We start from the raw sequence: 16,493 nt of genomic DNA, 5'->3' as shown, positions 1-16,493 counted from the left end.
AGTGTGAAGAAGCTGCTGTAGAGACCAGCAGCACTTCCTCCTACACTGCCCCAAATTCAAAAATATCCGCGAAATATACTTTAGCAAATTCGGCCAAAAACACCCTCATTTTATAAACTCCCATGGAGACCAACTACAAATATTAATGAGAGCTCCGTCCTCGCAGGACAGTTTATTTCTATAATGCGTTTTATGTAGCTTTTCATTTCATTAATTTAATGACTTTTTTTTTATATATGTACATATGTATGTTATGTTATATTGTTACAGGTTGATATATGTACATATTGTTCTGACGTTCTCTATATTTATTGTATGTAATACTGTAATGCTTTGGCAACACTGTTTGGTTTACCAATAGTCATGCCAATAAAGCTTTTTGAATTTGAATTTGAGAGAGGGTAATGGAGAGAGTGAGTGGGAAGGTAGCGTGAGTGGAGAGCGACGTACCGATGGATGGTACGTCATTCCTCCTGGTTCTCCTCCTCCATCACCGTCCTCTCCCTCCTCCATCGTCTCCCAGCGGTAGAGACAGGCATCTAGAGAGAAAGACAGACAGACAGACAGACAGAAGTTCAGTCAAGCAGAAGACGGATTGTCTCTGAGGCGAGGTCTAGACGGTTGGAAATCATCAGCTCTGACCCGTCGGATGAATCCAATGCATGACGCGTGTGCGTGTAGAGAAGGTAAAGGACAAACATGGACCTCAGCTCCCTCTGCTCTGGCCCGCCCATACATGGACTGACCAATCTCTGGTGTTTAAAATGACATCAGTGCACTACAACTCTGAGACGAAGAGCCACCCTGGTGCTTTGATCCCATCAGCCCGACACGAGGCCACACATGCTGCCTCCCCCATCCACAGGGGGAAGGCTGAACGGCTGAAAGAGGAGAAACTGAATACTTCTTCAGTGAAGTCAAACAAAAGCCATCGTATGTCAAGAGTCTGTTTACAAAGAGTTCAACGTTGGGAGGAGCAGGAGCATCATGGAAACAGAGGCTGCAGAGGTACAAGAGTGAAAACACAACCTTCAACAACTAGAGTCGTTCCGATACTGATACCAGTATGGGAAATTCCCCCGATATTGCCTAAAACACAGCATCGGTTATCAGCGAGTACGTGACTCAAGCTCAGATCCGGTACGATCACGTGACTTTTATACTACCCAGAGAACATCAAACGGTGTTACGCTGAGTTCGTTAGCGGTCGGCGGGGGAAAGTCGGAAAGGGAAACGCGTCATCTCCGATCTACGTGCACATCTCCGATCTACGTGCACATCTCCGATCTACATGCACGTAGATCGGAGATGACGCGTTTCCCTTCCCGAGTTCCCGAGTCTGAAGTTAAGCGGGAGCATCCATGTTTTTCCGACTTGGCAGTTCGAACGCATGGATGCCCCCGCTTAACTTCAAGAATACAAATGCATTATTATAATTATAGACAAATAAACGGAAATGATCGAGTTCTGTAAAAAAATAAAAGGAATAGCAAAGCCTGAAAACCGTTCCTAGAGGTTTCATCTAGATGTGTCCATCCATCATCAACGGTTGGACACTGCATGGGCACCGGCGGAGCGTAGCGGGTCTCTGAAGACCAGGACCAGTCGCCCCCCCCCACCACCACCACCACCACCACCACCACCACCACCACCAGACCTGCGGTGAGAAGACCCTCCTGCTGCCTGCAGATGTTCTGTTTCCTGCAGATGTTGAAACTGCGATATGAAACTGAAGCCGAGGACATCAACAGTTCTGCCTCACAGACCGTGTTGGACACACACACACACACACACACACACACACACACACACCTCCAGGATGGCTTCAAACTACCAGAACTGATCTCATTTCATAACTAGGGCTCATTACTTAAAGACTTCTTACGTGGAAATATTGTTTGCATGAAACATACATGTATTGTCTGTTTCATGCTGCCCTCTTGGCCGGGTCTATCTTGAAAAAGAGAAAAAAGAGAGATTTTAATCTCAGTGCGACTTTTACCTGGTTAAATAAAGGTTCAATTAAAACAAAACCCCTTAGCCATGTAAACGCTGTGGTTAGTGAGGCAGCCCAAGGGTCAGCAGCCGCACCCAGCTGCTCTACTTTACGGCCCAGGTGTGATGATCCTTGTAGGGCCCCTAGGGACCGCCGTAGGGGCCTGGGGGCGCTATTGCCCCCCGGGGACGCTGAGGACAGATGGCTCCGGTGGAGGTTCACCGAACAAAAAAGACGGTCGGCGCAGCGGTGAACAGTCAACCGATCAGTGTTCGGTGACGTCACGACGCTACGGGGACCGTGAAGAGTGAACGGCGACGACGCAGATCGGTGTGTGTGTGTGTGTGTGTGTGTGTGTCTCTCGTACACAAACAGTACGTCACGATGACTGGGTCCGATGAGACACAGCCCATAATAAACACAGCATGAGGATGAGGATGACACAATGAGCATCCGCGCCCACCAGATCTCCTCTAAAACCGTAACACTAAAAACGTATCCGGCGTCGACCGGCGGATCTATCAACAGTAAACAGAAGGGCCCCGTGCAGAGGCTCCGACCCCCGCAGCGGTCCCGGACCCCTCACAGACCCCCCGGTACCCTCACACGCCCCCGCCCCCCGGGTCCCGGCGGACCGACTCACCCCAGTCTTCGCTGGTCAGCAGGTTGTCGGCCAGGAAGCGGGTGTCCAGGTCACCCAGCAGGTCGGCGGCCATCACACCGCGGGACGGGGCCCTCGGGGGCGGGCGGGGGTGCGAGCGGGGCTACCCGAAGACGAGGGGTATGGGAGTCCGGCGGGCCGCGGGTGAGAGGTTGAGCGCTTGGTTCGGTTCCGACCGGGCGGATCACTGATCTCCAGGCGGAAGTCGCGTTCTGTTGGGTTTCATTACAGCTGCTGTCCGTCGCCTCGCATGTCGACAAGGAAATGATTCTTCCGGAAAGTCTCCACCCATCGGCAAGCGAGGGTCCAATGGGAGCGTGGAAAGCTTAACTGGCAGCCACACTGACCAGTGGCGTGGAGTCAATGCTGTGATTGGCCGTAAGGACACCAATCGTGGCGCTTTGTTGAAGAAAACGCTTTGAAACGTGATCTGGCCCAATTGGAAACCAACCATTTGATTGACAGCCGCCTCAGCGAATCACGATCGAGGAGGAATAATAAACTGCCATGTCCTTTGATCAATGTAACATCATAATGAGAAACCGAGTTTAACCTGTTAGAACAATTAATAACACATGTAGTTATGAAATCATAGCCGTATTGACATAGACACGTGTAGTTATTAAATCATATGATATTTACAGAAACGATCTCACGTCACGCCGACGCCATTTTGGAGGCCTGTGAACTTTATAGGTCCATTCTGTGAACAGAATGTTAAAGCTGCCCTCACCAGATAGAAGGTAGTGAGAAAATTACCTGATAATCACAGCACGTTTATTATTTTAATAATTAAATCCGTTGTGTTTTTATAACATAGGCTACTGTTCTATGGTCGTCTTCTGCACTTCATATCTTGTATGATTTGATGTCTTTTCTAAACTTTTTTTACTGTACCGTATTAAAAGTGCTTTCTGACAACATAATGCAAACTGAATCGATGCATCTCTATCCTCCCCCCTGCCGCCGGTGTCTGCACAAGAAAAAGTCTTTCATTGAACCAATTCAGAATGTTTAGGGTATTGGTTCACATCTATATTGCACAACTTGAGCCAATGTCAAATATCTTGCCTCAAACAATTGTTCCTATGTTCACAAAAACAAAATAATACAACTTAAATTCTGAGTTTTAAAAATCGAAATAATTAATTTATTAACAAAGAAATTCGGATTTAAGGTTCATTACTTAATGACAATCTGTTTCCACAGTAATTGCTCAAACAATTTGCATGTTTTCTTACATGCTTTAAAGCTGTAGTTTCTACTACTGAAATACTGAACTCAGTACTTAATAATTCCAAAAGAGGCAGCCACTCAAATGTGATATAACTTACTTGGTCAACTGGGATGTGTTAAATTAAACTCTAACTTATTACTTGGCATTCCAACATAATATGGATATTATTACAAAATATTATATTCATATTACAAAAACAAAAAAATGTATACACATGCCAGTGCAGTGTTCAATCTGTTTTCACAGTCATTTCTCAAACAATTTGCATGTTTTCTTATGCATTACAATTTCTACTACTGAAATACTGAACTCAGTACTTAATAATTCCAAAACAGGCAGCCTCTCAAACGTGATATAACTTACTAGGTCATCTGGGATGTTTGTGTAAATCTGAACTGAGCTCTATTGTACAGCTGGTCACAGTCTCTTGACTTTGTTGGTCGTGCCATTCGGGTCCAGCTCCATGAGGACTTTCTGGATATATTCAAATGTCAGTCTCAAAGTCTTGGGATATTCCAGATTGAGAGCATAAAGGAGGCCAATGAGAATGGCAACAGCATTTGCACAGAAGGCAACTCGCTCTGAATCTGTTGTCCCTCAAGTATCAGTCAATGTCTTGAGGTAAGGCTTGTGCATCTCTGATGGCAATGACTGCCATGGTTTCCTACTGAAGAACCATTTCAGCTCCTTCGTTCTCCGACACCTGGAAAATAATTTAGAATTACAATTTAAAAATCTGGAATTGATTCAGCCTGAGTTTACCCCTACAGTTTTGCACATTAACCAGCATATGGGACTCTGATTTAAGTAGCAAGGAAATGCATCTCTACATGAATAAAGATATAATTGCTAATTAAGCTCTACTGTTAAGTCATATCTTGGATGTCCTGAAAGGCCATTATTGGCCATAGGTGGAACGAAGAATTCAGTTAATTATCTTGACCTCTTCCATAGCCATCCAACTATTTTTTTTAACTCAGATGAATTAAGTTAAATAAATAATTCTGGTGTGAGGAGAAATAAGGTCACATTTTGCTATGAATGTTGTTTCCACTGCTTTGATTCTTGGGGTCTCAACACACATGGACTATCCATCGGTTAGTCATGTGTAAAATAATGGTGGGATGAGGGTTAAATGCTGCTGGGACTGCTTATTGGTTACTCCCTGTGTGGGAGATATTTGAATTGGACTTGTTAACTCACTTCATTACTCTGTAACTCTGGATAAGAGCATGTCATTTTATACTATAAAATGCATCATGTGTCTTATAAAGTGTACAGCCATAGCTAGCATCTTACACCTCTACAGTAATCTCTCCTTACCAGGAAATCTTTGATGAGGTCCTCCACTGCTTCTCCGACGTTAAGAATGAGACATTTGAGTGCAATCTCCCACTTTGTAGCAATGTCAGTATCCTGAATTAAGACAGTAAGCATAATGTTGCATAAGGGTAGGGTCAGACATTAGGGCCAAAATATATATCACAATATACATTGTCAGACGATGTAATTACAATATGATTCAATTAGTGTGTCAACACCAGAAACAATGGCCAAGAATTCTCATGTACGTTCACTTCTCAAAGTAAAAATATATATATATATATATCAACATGAATGAGCCAAGTATATGAAAACTACTGTTAATACAAAACTATAAATAATGCGTATTGGAAAATGTATCTATTACTGTATTATTGCGGACTTGAGAGGACATCTGGGAGAGCAGGAAAGTAAAAAACATATCTATATACCTGTTGTACGGTTGGCAGCAGGTTCATCTTCTCACGAAGCTCCCCCCTTCTTTCTGACGATCTGTATCCGTTCACAGCACTTCTCGTCAAGTTTCTGCATGAATCTTGCTTCGAGCGGTATTGTACTTACTCTCAGGAAGTCTGCATTCACCTGGGGAATATAGGTGGTAAAGGTATGGGTGATGTGTTTCAAGCAAAGCATGGGATTTAGATTGACATATATTCAATTACATGTTTTAACCATATTATGAATAATGCTCTTGTACCTCTTGAATGGAGAAAAGTGCTGGCCATCTCTCAATGATAGTGAGCAAAGATGTTTTCTTGTCTACAAATTCTTGCCTCCGAAAAGCGAACGTCTGAGCCATCTTCTCTCTTATTGCTTTGACATTGTTCTTTTTCTTTACCTCAGACAAGAGGACAATTCTCTCTTGCTCCATGGACTCTGGTCTTGTTGAGAGTTAGCGAGGGGTAATGGTTAGACTCAGATCGCCTGGGTTTCTTTATGTTCTTTGCCGGGTGGGCATCCATTGGGGACTTTATTTTAACGGAATTGACAGTCAGCTCAGCAGATGATGAACTGTATGATTTCAGGTATGTGCGATAGTTATGGTTAGGGATGTGTCCCACCGTAACAGCTGCTATGACAAGCTTGAGGCTGAAAAGATGCTTCCACCTGACAGGAATCCGATATTCTGCATAAGGAGGGAGAGAAGTGAGGGAATGAGAGGGACAGAAAAAAAAGAGAAAGGATTATCTCATATTCTTAACAAACATCAGCAATTAAAATGCTCAAATCAATGGCAAAATACATTTAAATATAAAAAAATATTAATTAAATTGTATATCACATTCGTCCAATTAACATCACATTTGGATAGCTTTGTGCATCATTGTTTTTATTATTTGGAGATGCTCAGATCAGAGCAGACCCATCTCACCAATTTCACCCCATAATGTTACTATACGTTTCTGACTAATGGCAGTTGATTTACATTACACTCACATTGAAGACAGTTCATTTTTTTTAAATAAATGTTGTGGCAAGCTGCGAAGGAATAACAGACTGTATGTAAATTGTCCGCTATTAGACATGTGGTCTCTCAGTGCCAATATTACTTCAGGCAAGAACGTAACTTTTCATCTCAGCCTACTGTGTAGACACAAAAAACGTCTACATTTAAAGACAACGGTAAAGAAACAGGACACCCCCTTTCTGCCCCCCCCCCACCGAAGCCGTCCGTTTCAACGGGATTTACAAAATGCCAACTGGAAACGGAAATGTATTGTAGTCTTTTCGCTCGGTCCTAGCCCTACTGTTGATTTGGAGAACCGAGCGAAAAGACTACAACCAACCTACACATCTGTTACAAAATGCCGATTTGCAAAATGCCAAATAAAATAAAACACGACAGAAACTGTATTTCGCTACGATACTTGATAAGGAACATCAACGAACACCACTAACCACTCGGTGAGTTTCAAATTTCTGAAAACGAAGGTTTAGGGGTGTTTTTTCTATGCCCATCGCCAGCCATTGTGAAGCAGGCAGAACCAATATTCGAAATTTCGGTTTTAACCACTCTATTTCATCCTAAACAAACGAGAAAGGGGGCTCAATGTTCATAATACCGGAATTGTCCTTTAATAACCCATGTAAAATAAGCTATGCTTCAAATGTATTAATTTATGCGGTCATTTTTGGAACAGGTTAGACATTTAGGCCTATTAACTCCGACCTCACGTGGTACCTAGTGCAAACGTAGCCATCAAACACCTAGTGCAATGTTTCAAAGTACACTTATCTACAAGAGAAAGTCAGTATAGAGACAATATATTGTAAACAATCAACAGGTTACTAAACACAGCAGCATTATTGTTGATTTAACTTACTAGAATGTATCCGTTATGGAACTTGATTCCCTCAAGTTATCCAGTCTTGATGGCTGAAATCCGGTTGGTCTCCTAATGCGCCTAATGCGCATGCGCAGGTTTGTATTACCCTTGAAATTGTACATTTGTCCAAACAAATATTTTCTTAATTGAGCTCCTAATCAAATATATTTATATTTAACAGTATTTTAGAAAGAAAATAAATACTGTTTATTTGGATTGATTGAGTAATTATTAATCAGTTGAATACACAACCTTACAATTTTACATTTGTAATTCCTAATACCAGGGAAAGATTGCCCACACATGGACTTACTCGTCACTGTTGAGAACATCACTGTATCTCCTTCTCCAACTGCCAAAAACCTTGGTGTAGTGTTGGACAATCAGTTATGCTGCACCGCAAACATCACTGCGGTGGCCCGATCCTGCAGATTTGCACTTTACAACATCCGCAGGATCCGGCCCTTCCTCACAAGGGAAGCAGCTCAGCTTCTAGTCCAATCACTGGTCATCTCCCGCCTCGACTACTGCAACTCGCTCCTGGCTGGACTCCCTGCCTCTGCGATTAAACCCTTGCAGCGCATCCAGAATGCGGCAGCGCGCCTCGTGTTCAACCTACCAAAGTTCTCACATGTAACCCCCCTCTTCCGAGACCTCCACTGGCTCCCTGTAATAGCTCGCATCAGATTCAAGATGATGGTACTGGCATACAAGGCAGTCGATGGAACTGCCCCTGCCTACCTCCAAGCATTAGTAAAGCCACACACCCCAGCTCGATTCCTCCGCTCAACTACCTCAGCTGTACGTCTGGTACCGCCATCGCTAAGAGCAAGCAAAGGTCGATCAGCGAAGTCACAACTTTTCTCTGTGGAACGAGCTCCCTACCGATGTCAGGACCGCAGAGTCGCTCACCAGCTTCCGCAAAAGACTCAAAACTCACCTGTTCAGAGTTCACCTCGACTCTGCATAGAAACCAATGCACAGCCACCATTAAATGTTGTACGTCCTGGCACTTGTACATTGCACTTATTCAAGGTACTTAATTGTGTAGCATCTACAGTAGCTGCTATCGTTGCTTTACACGGGGAATGGGTTAGCCTAGCGATTGTAATACTTGCACTTGGTTCTATGAACATCTTTACTGTACCGACAGCGATATATTGTTTCACTTCTTATGACAAATGTACTTATTGTAACAAATGCACTTATTGTAAGTCGCTTTGGATGAAAGCGTCTGCTAAATGCCCTAAATGTAAATGTAAATGTACATTTGTCAAAATGGATATTTCTAATTAAAAGTATCTATATTAAACAGTATTTCGAAATAAAAAAAAGTTGTTTTAAAAATAAAACAAAAAATGTTTATTTGAATTGAATTACAAAATAATAATCAGATGAAGTACCACTTAAAACCATTTTTCCATGAGCCCCAGGGGCGGTTTTGGGCACGGGCGAACCGGGCGGCTGCCTGGAGCGGCACGAGCACTTAAAGGGGTAGTTCGAAATTTTGGACATAGGGCTTGATTCCCAATTTAGCCTTGGTGTTCTTTATCATTGGAGACAGTGTTCAACACATTTCATTCAGTCCTTGTAGTTGCAGAGTTTGCTCGTGCTAGGCTAGCGCACGGCAACATAACTTGGGAATCAGGCCCTATGTCCAAAATTCCGAACTACCCCTTTAAATATATATATATATATATATATATATATATATATATATATATATATATATCTTTTTTATGATCTATCATATCACTGTGTGGGGAATTGTCATATTGGCGCCCCTGCTTGCTGAGAAGGTGCCGCGCTGAGAAGGTTTCCCCTTCTGTGGAGTGGGTAACGGCTGCGGCCTGCTGCAATACAATCGTCTGCAGCGGGAGGCGGGGCTTGACCGTCCAGCAGGTCAAGCCCCGCCCATGACACACGCGTCACACGCCAAGCTCTGCGTAGAAGTTCAGGGACAGTCGGGATTTCGGAAACTCAGTAGAAACAGCGCCTGGGGAGGATTTTCCCCTACTACTACCCTATAAAAACTGTCTTTGCAATGTCTTTTGCAGCGACATATTGTGTTTTTGCTATTAATAGATAGGTTTGTCATTGTTTGTCATTAACGGAAACCCGAGAACAGCAAAATGCAGAGAAGTGAGTGATTATTTTATAGGCTACATCAATTATATAGGCTATAAAAATTAGACTGTACAACAATCAAAGAAAGCATTATATAATTTTTCTATAATTTTACTATCTTCCAATGATGTAGGTCTGCATCAGTCTAAAAAACATACCTTGAAAAACTTTTTTTCACCCCTTCTCACCTATACAGCATCATGACCTGTATTGATGTGTCACTGCCTTTGTTACTGTATGTGCCCGTTTATGTGGAGTGTATTTTGGGACTTGTCCAGGTAATCAAGGGCAGTGGTTCTCAGTTGACTGGTTAAGTAAAAAAGTGCAACCCTTTTCATGGAATATCATAATGATAGATGATTGGAAAAAGCCAGTGATAGCAAATAATGCAAATCATTACCAAAAGAAATGTTTCAGTAGGTCAGGCAAAAAAAATAAAATATACATCTATATATATATATGTATACACACATATAATATTGGTGCAGCATTCATGCAGACCAAGTTATTTCAATGCCTTTTTTCTTGATCCATAAAGATGTTATGAAGTGGATGATCCTGGTGGTTGTTCTGAATGGCCTCTCATCTTCAGTGTACATCTCTCCACCACCAAGTAGTTTTCCCAGTTTTTTTGCCTTGCATCCTTGTGTCTGATGCCACCTCACCGGCAGAATGAGAAAAGAAAAAGACAATCTTGCCTCTAACTACAGATAAAATGACTCAAGGACTCAAGAAAATTATTTTCATTTATTGGCCTGTTAAACATATCAACATATAACTGACCAATATAAACAGTAGAAAACAAATAAATGAAGCATGAATGATGAGAGAGGGTCATGTCCTGTCATCTCTGTCCCTCCTGAAAGGAAAGCATAACATGTTACTCGATTTGCCGTAGCATATTCTTGAGCTTTTACTGTGGTATTGTCACTCCTTTATCTATTAGCATATAGTATCAGTGCTGATTAGTTGTTTGGTGCATATATGATCGCTTTAAACAGGCTATTGCAATGCAATATGAAGAAAACACACAATGAATGTTTCCTTTAAAGGAAACTGTATTATTGATCATGAACATACAGTTACAGAATAGCTTGCCCCCTATTGTACAGGCTTAGTGGGAAAGAACAAATACAGAAAATGGTGCACCTCACCCAGTCAAATATATTGTAATTAACATCATTGCAACAGGGTATCTGCAAGGTTTCAGCAAGTCAAATGTAAGACTTTTTAAGACCTTTTTAATACCACCTTGAATGAAATTTAAGACCTAAAACACGCGATGGTGGGGGTTGGCAACAGACGCGAGCCAACTCCGGAAACGGACGTCTTCCAGCCAACTGTCCTTGAATTTGCACCTACCCATTGTCGCAGACTAGCTAGCAAGCACGCAGATAATCGTTTATATATGCAGCTAGCAAGAAAGAAGCCTCTCTACATGTCCTTCCTGAAAAGTCCCACGAGAAAAATAAAAAAATATAGTCCTGCCCCGACAAATTTAAGACCTTGAGCAACAGTATTTAAGACCAGCATATGACATTTGTAACAAATTTAAGACTTTTTAAGGATGCGCGGACACCCTGTGCAATTAGTGCAAAACATCCCACTAGAGACATTTCACTGCATGTCAGACGTTTCAAATGAAAACATAGTGATTGTTCACGAGTCGAGTCGAGAGATGTGAATAAAGTTTTTCATTTAATGCATTTATTGTATCAACGTAATTTCACTCACCGACATCATTTCTCCTTGATGAAATCTACCTATTTAATACTTGCAAAAACACAATATCCTCCATCCTGAGTTTCCGAAATCCCGACTGTCGCTGAACTTCTACGCAGAGCTTGGCATGTGACGCGTGTGTCATGGGCGGGGCAAGCGTGTGTCATGGGCGGGGCTTGACCTGCTGGACGGTCAAGCCCCGCCTCCCATTGCATTGCAGCAGGCCGCAGCCGTTAGTACTTGATGGAGTCCGGGCAGTAAGAGACGGCCGTGTGATATAGACCCAGGGATCTCTGAGTCTGATTTAAATCAATTTGTCCATCTTTGATTCGGCAGAAAGCCTAATGAAAAGGATGAGTGATGTGGAGACCTGCTCCTCTGTACAGCAGATTTCCTCTTTATGTGTATTTATTGTAACAGTTGAATTGAAGTTGATAATCAGTTCAATAGAAATCTAGAGTCTAACGATTTACTGAATCCTTATTCGCCAGTGGATCCGTCCGTCACTGCCTGGGGGGCGGGCTCTGTAACCTCACGGCTGCGTATATGATGCCTCGAGGAATGTTTTCTTTGACCAATCCTGGTCCTTGCTGGGCAGAGGGGCGTGACCTGTGCTTTATACTGGCGTAATCAACAAGCCCCGCCTCCTGAGGAAACATTTCAAGACAACTTTTAAAATCAAACAAAAAAGATTATTATACTTAAACTAAAAATTTAATTTATGAAACAGATTTAAAGTATTGATGCCCTTTCGTTCTGTGGTGTTTGAAGTGCTCGAAACAATAATAAGAATGACATAGGCCTACTGTATTAGTAGAATAGAATGGAATAGAATAATAAACTATATCTCTGTGTGTGTGTGTGTGTGTGTGTGTGTCTCTCTCTCTCTCTCTCCCTCTCTCTCTCTCTCGCTCTCTCTCTCCTCTCTCTCTCTCTCTCTCTCTCTCTCTCTCTCTCTCTCTCTCTCTCTCTCTCTCTCTCTCTCTATATATATATGTATATATATATATATAACATCTCTCTTTATATCTATATCTCTCTCTATATGTAATATAATATGTTGCCTAATATATAATATGTAATAAGTCTTGCTTACCGTCTTCCCGCGGCAGCAGCAGCATCGTTTACCTTCAGAATGAGCTCATATTAGGGAAAAATTTACCTTTACATTTGTATTTACATTGACAATAGTGTATTTAGCAGACCCTTTTATCCAGAGGAACTTAGAATCATTCATACCCACATTCACACACCAACGGCGGACTCCCCCTTCGCCCCCCCTGAAAAAACAACTTCTCGTCAAACTTTCATCCACTTCAGACCGAGTGAATGATCGCCTTGAGTTGAGGGCTCTCCAACTCCAGACTCATTAATCCATCTTTCATGTCTGCTCATTAAAGCCCGGAGGAGTGATACGGGTAGAGACAGAGTGAGACGGAGTGAGTCGCAGCGGGGCGGACCGACTGAACAGAAACCGAAACTCATCCGGAGATCCAGAACTCCGGGTCCGCTCCACCAGACGGTCGCGTCCCAGACCTCACCTCCGACTGAGTGATCTACTGGTGGGCTAAGAGGTCTGTCTGTCTGCCTGCCTGTCTGTCTGTCTGTCTGTCGGATGGCCGTGCGGATGGACCTGTGTCTCGAGGCGTTGTCCGCGCTGACAGGGTGTCGCGTGGAGGCTTCGGCCGCCGAGTCGCAGCTGATGCCGCAGGACGTGGTGAACATAGCGGCCCTGAAGCAGTTCTACCGCCGCGAGGGCCTGCAGGAGCTCGAGTACCCCAGCCTTGGCTCCCTGTCGCTAGGCGGCCCCGACGACGAGGACATGTACAGGGGGCCCCTGGCCGTGGAGGACGCCCCCCCGCCGGGCCCCCCCGAAGGACCCCCCATTAAGATCAACCCCGCAACCTTCTTCGATCCCCGGTTCAACTACGACTTCACCAACGTCAACGTGAGCCGTTTACGTCAGGCGTGTGTGTGTGTGTTTGTGTATGTACGTGTGGATTTAGTCTACTGGGTCTCGACGGGGCGTCAGTGGGTGTTGGGGACCCCACTCCGCCGAGACCGAACGACGCGGAAGTGTAGCACCTGACACGGCGTCATAATACCGCAGATTATTGTTTCAGTTTCATAATAACTCCAGGAGACGTGTTCCTACACAGACCAGCGGGGGGCGTCAGAGGGACCCCCAACACCGATTACTGCGTCTGTAGCCAATAAGCTTCAGCCAATCACATCATCCATGTGTCTGTAGCCAATTAGAGTGTGGCCAATCACATCATCCATGTGTCTGTAGCCAATTAGTGTGTGGCCAATCACATCATACATGTGTCTGTAGCCAATTAGTGTGTGGCCAATCACATCATTAGCGCGTCTGTAGCTAATTAGCGTTCAGCCAATCACATCATACCTGTCACGTCTCCGCCCCCAGGACGGCAACCGGAGCTTCTCGCGCGGCGAGGAGCGATACGTGCGTCCGTGCGGCTGGCAGCGGGTCGCCCTTCGGGTGCTGGGGTACGACGGGGGGCGACGCCTGGCTGGGCACCGGCCCCGACGCCTGGCCCGTCAGTTACCACGGCAACCGCATGGACGGGGCCCTGGGCATCACGGCGACGCGCTGCGGCCCGGCCCCCAAGGGGGAGGGGCCCGGGACCCTGGAGGAGTTCGAGCCCGGCCCGGTCGCCGGGGCGACCTACCTGAGGGGCGTGTACTCCTCCACCCTAGTGAGCGTGGCCGAGGGCTACTGCAAGAGGTTCCGTTCCCGCGGCGACGGGAAGACCTACAAGGTGGTGCTGCAGAACCGGATCAACCCGGAGAGACGGAGGCAGTGCCAGAGGGAGGGGCTCTGGGTGGTCACCGTCCCCGAGGGGAGTGGCCCCGCCCAGACCAGAGCCTCCATCCAGCTCGCCCTACGGCCCTACGGCCTGCTGCTCAAGCAGGAGTGAGGCTCGCTCTACCTCCCTCTCTCTCTCTCTCTCTCTCTCTCTCTCTCTGCTCTCTCTCTCTCTCTCTCTCTCTCTCTCTCTCTCTGTCTCTGTCTCTCTCTCTCTCTCTCTCTCTCTCTCTCCCTCTCTCTCTCTCTCTCTCTCTCTCTCTCTCTGTCTCTCTCTGTCTCTCTCTCTCTCTCCCTCTCTCTCTCTCTCTCTCTCTCTCTCTCTGTCTCTGTCTCTCTCCCTCTCTCTCTCTCTCTCTCTCTCTCTCTCTCTGTCTCCCTCTCTCTCTCTCTCTCTCCCTCCCTCTCTCTCTCTCTCTCTCTCTCTCTGTCTCTCTCTCTCTCTCTCTCTCTCTCTCTCCCTCTCTCTCTCTCTCTCTCTCTCTCTCTCTCTCTGTCTCTCTCTGTCTCTCTCTCTCTCTCCCTCTCTCTCTCTCTCTCTCTCTCTAGATTATCAGACATATCCTACATCCCAGAGAGAGGTTGATTGTTTTTGATTTGTTGATTTGTTTTGAAACAATGTCCACACACACACACACAGACACACACACACACACACACACACACACACACACACACACACACAAAGACCTCCTTCTCCCTGAACACACACACCTGTCCAGATGCAGCATCCAATGAGAACCAGGAAGTTGAGTAAGGCGGAGACAGGAAGTAGAACTGCCCACAGGATCCAACATGGCGGACACTCAGGCTCTGAAAGAAGACATTAGGGTTCATGAACTCTGACCCCATGACCACAGTGACTCCCCCCCTGGACGCATTTGTCCCACCCACAAATTATACCGCGAGGAGAAAGATATTTTATTTTGTTTTGAAAGTTCAACACAGCGTCTTGCCACAGCTTCTTATTCTAAAAAACTGGATGATTGGGCCTGCAATTAAAGAATTGATTTGATATTTATCAGTTCATTACTGCCATTCAAAATGTGTTTTCCTTTACATGAACAAATGTATCTTTTTAGTAGAATAAAATATAATATATATATAAATATATTTGTGATTTTTTCAGTGTAGTTAATTTATAACATATTTCTGTTCAAACTATTAACGGACCTGTCAGGTTTCCAATATGTGTCCCCCTCCCAATGTTATACTCATTCCTACGCCACTGCCCATAGAGCTGCGTGCCACGCCCCGGGGTTTGACAGTCGCTCGCCCCGGGGTCAGACAGAGTCTTACCTTCGAAGCGCAGACGCAGAACGCCGCTGGTGACGGAAAGTTGCCGTTCGCGTCCAACGCAAAAATACAGACCGGCGTCCGACCGGTTAACCGCGATCAGGTCCAGACCCGGGGGCTGGTCCCGAAGGTCTCCGGTAGGGACTGCCCTCGGGTGGTGCTTGTGGATGGAGGTCTGGTTCATCCTGGTGAGTGACATCGAGAGCAGCGGCGCCACGCGCTCCCCGTGGAGATGGAACCACGTTATCTCCTGGACGGGGTCGGGGAGGTGACACGGTACAGAGAAGTTCTGCCCCGCACCGAGAGTCGAACCCGCGAGGAGGAGGCAGACAGCAGCACCTGCAACACGGAGGGAGGGATCAGAGACCTGTCTGTCTGTCTGTCTGTCTGTCTGTCTGTCTGTCTGTCTGTCTGTCTGTCTGTCTGTCTGTCGAGTGCCAGTGTCTGTAATTCGAGTGCCGCACTACAAACTAATGAGCTTCAAATATTCAGAATTAAAGCACACATTTATGAGCGAAAAATAATTTATCTGTGTTTTATTTTTATTTCTATATTCTGCAATCTTTCAGCCGATAGGCCGATAAATTATCAATAATCATAATGAATGGATCAATAAAGTCAGGACTAATCTGATGAACTGGTCCACTCACACGCGAGATGGAGGGTCTGCGCTGCCATGGCAACGCGCTGCGGGTCCGAGAGGCTTGTTGTGCCGCACGAGTCTGAGACGGAGCGACCGAGGCAGCTGGAAACGACCAACCGCGGGAGGGGCTTCTGAAGAAACTCGGGTTCAAAGCTGAGCTCGTAATTAATGCTTAATTCCGACCCCCCCCCCCCCCCCCCCCCCCCCCCCACACACACACACACACACATAATAAAGACTCCTTCGATTATCGTTTCAGAGGAAACCGAAACCGCGACCATAAGTTTCGTTTTGGTTTAAAGTCCTGTAGAGGCGAGCCCCACTCAGATCA

General features: G+C 45.2%; 1 protein-coding gene and 1 long non-coding RNA gene across 3 annotated transcripts in view; both read right to left on the bottom strand.

The window, feature by feature from the left end:
* atf6b (activating transcription factor 6 beta) overlaps window positions 1-2,912 on the bottom strand; it is a 19,970-nt gene extending 17,058 nt beyond the window's left edge. For both annotated transcript variants that reach the window (XM_079750051.1, XM_079750052.1), the window contains exons 1-2: window positions 2,640-2,912; window positions 451-539 (exon numbers count right to left, since the gene is read on the bottom strand). In XM_079750051.1, the coding sequence (XP_079606177.1) occupies window positions 451-539; window positions 2,640-2,712 (162 nt within the window). In that variant the 5' untranslated portion in view covers window positions 2,713-2,912. The remainder of the gene's footprint in view (window positions 1-450; window positions 540-2,639) is intronic.
* Window positions 2,913-10,498: 7,586 nt separating this feature from the next.
* On the bottom strand, window positions 10,499-13,896 carry LOC307084931. The gene is made up of 3 exons (XR_013812334.1): window positions 13,801-13,896; window positions 12,490-12,521; window positions 10,499-12,040 (listed from the first exon to the last, which is right to left on the bottom strand). It is a non-coding gene; the product is annotated as an uncharacterized lncRNA (long non-coding RNA).
* Window positions 13,897-16,493: the final 2,597 nt, after the last annotated feature.

Source organism: Pollachius pollachius, assembly GCF_949987615.1.
Source record: "Pollachius pollachius genome assembly, chromosome: 13".
In the NCBI taxonomy this organism is placed as follows: Eukaryota; Metazoa; Chordata; class Actinopteri; order Gadiformes; family Gadidae; genus Pollachius; species Pollachius pollachius.
Note: the sequence above shows the minus strand (reverse complement) of the source record. Positions and strands in the feature narration are given on the sequence as shown.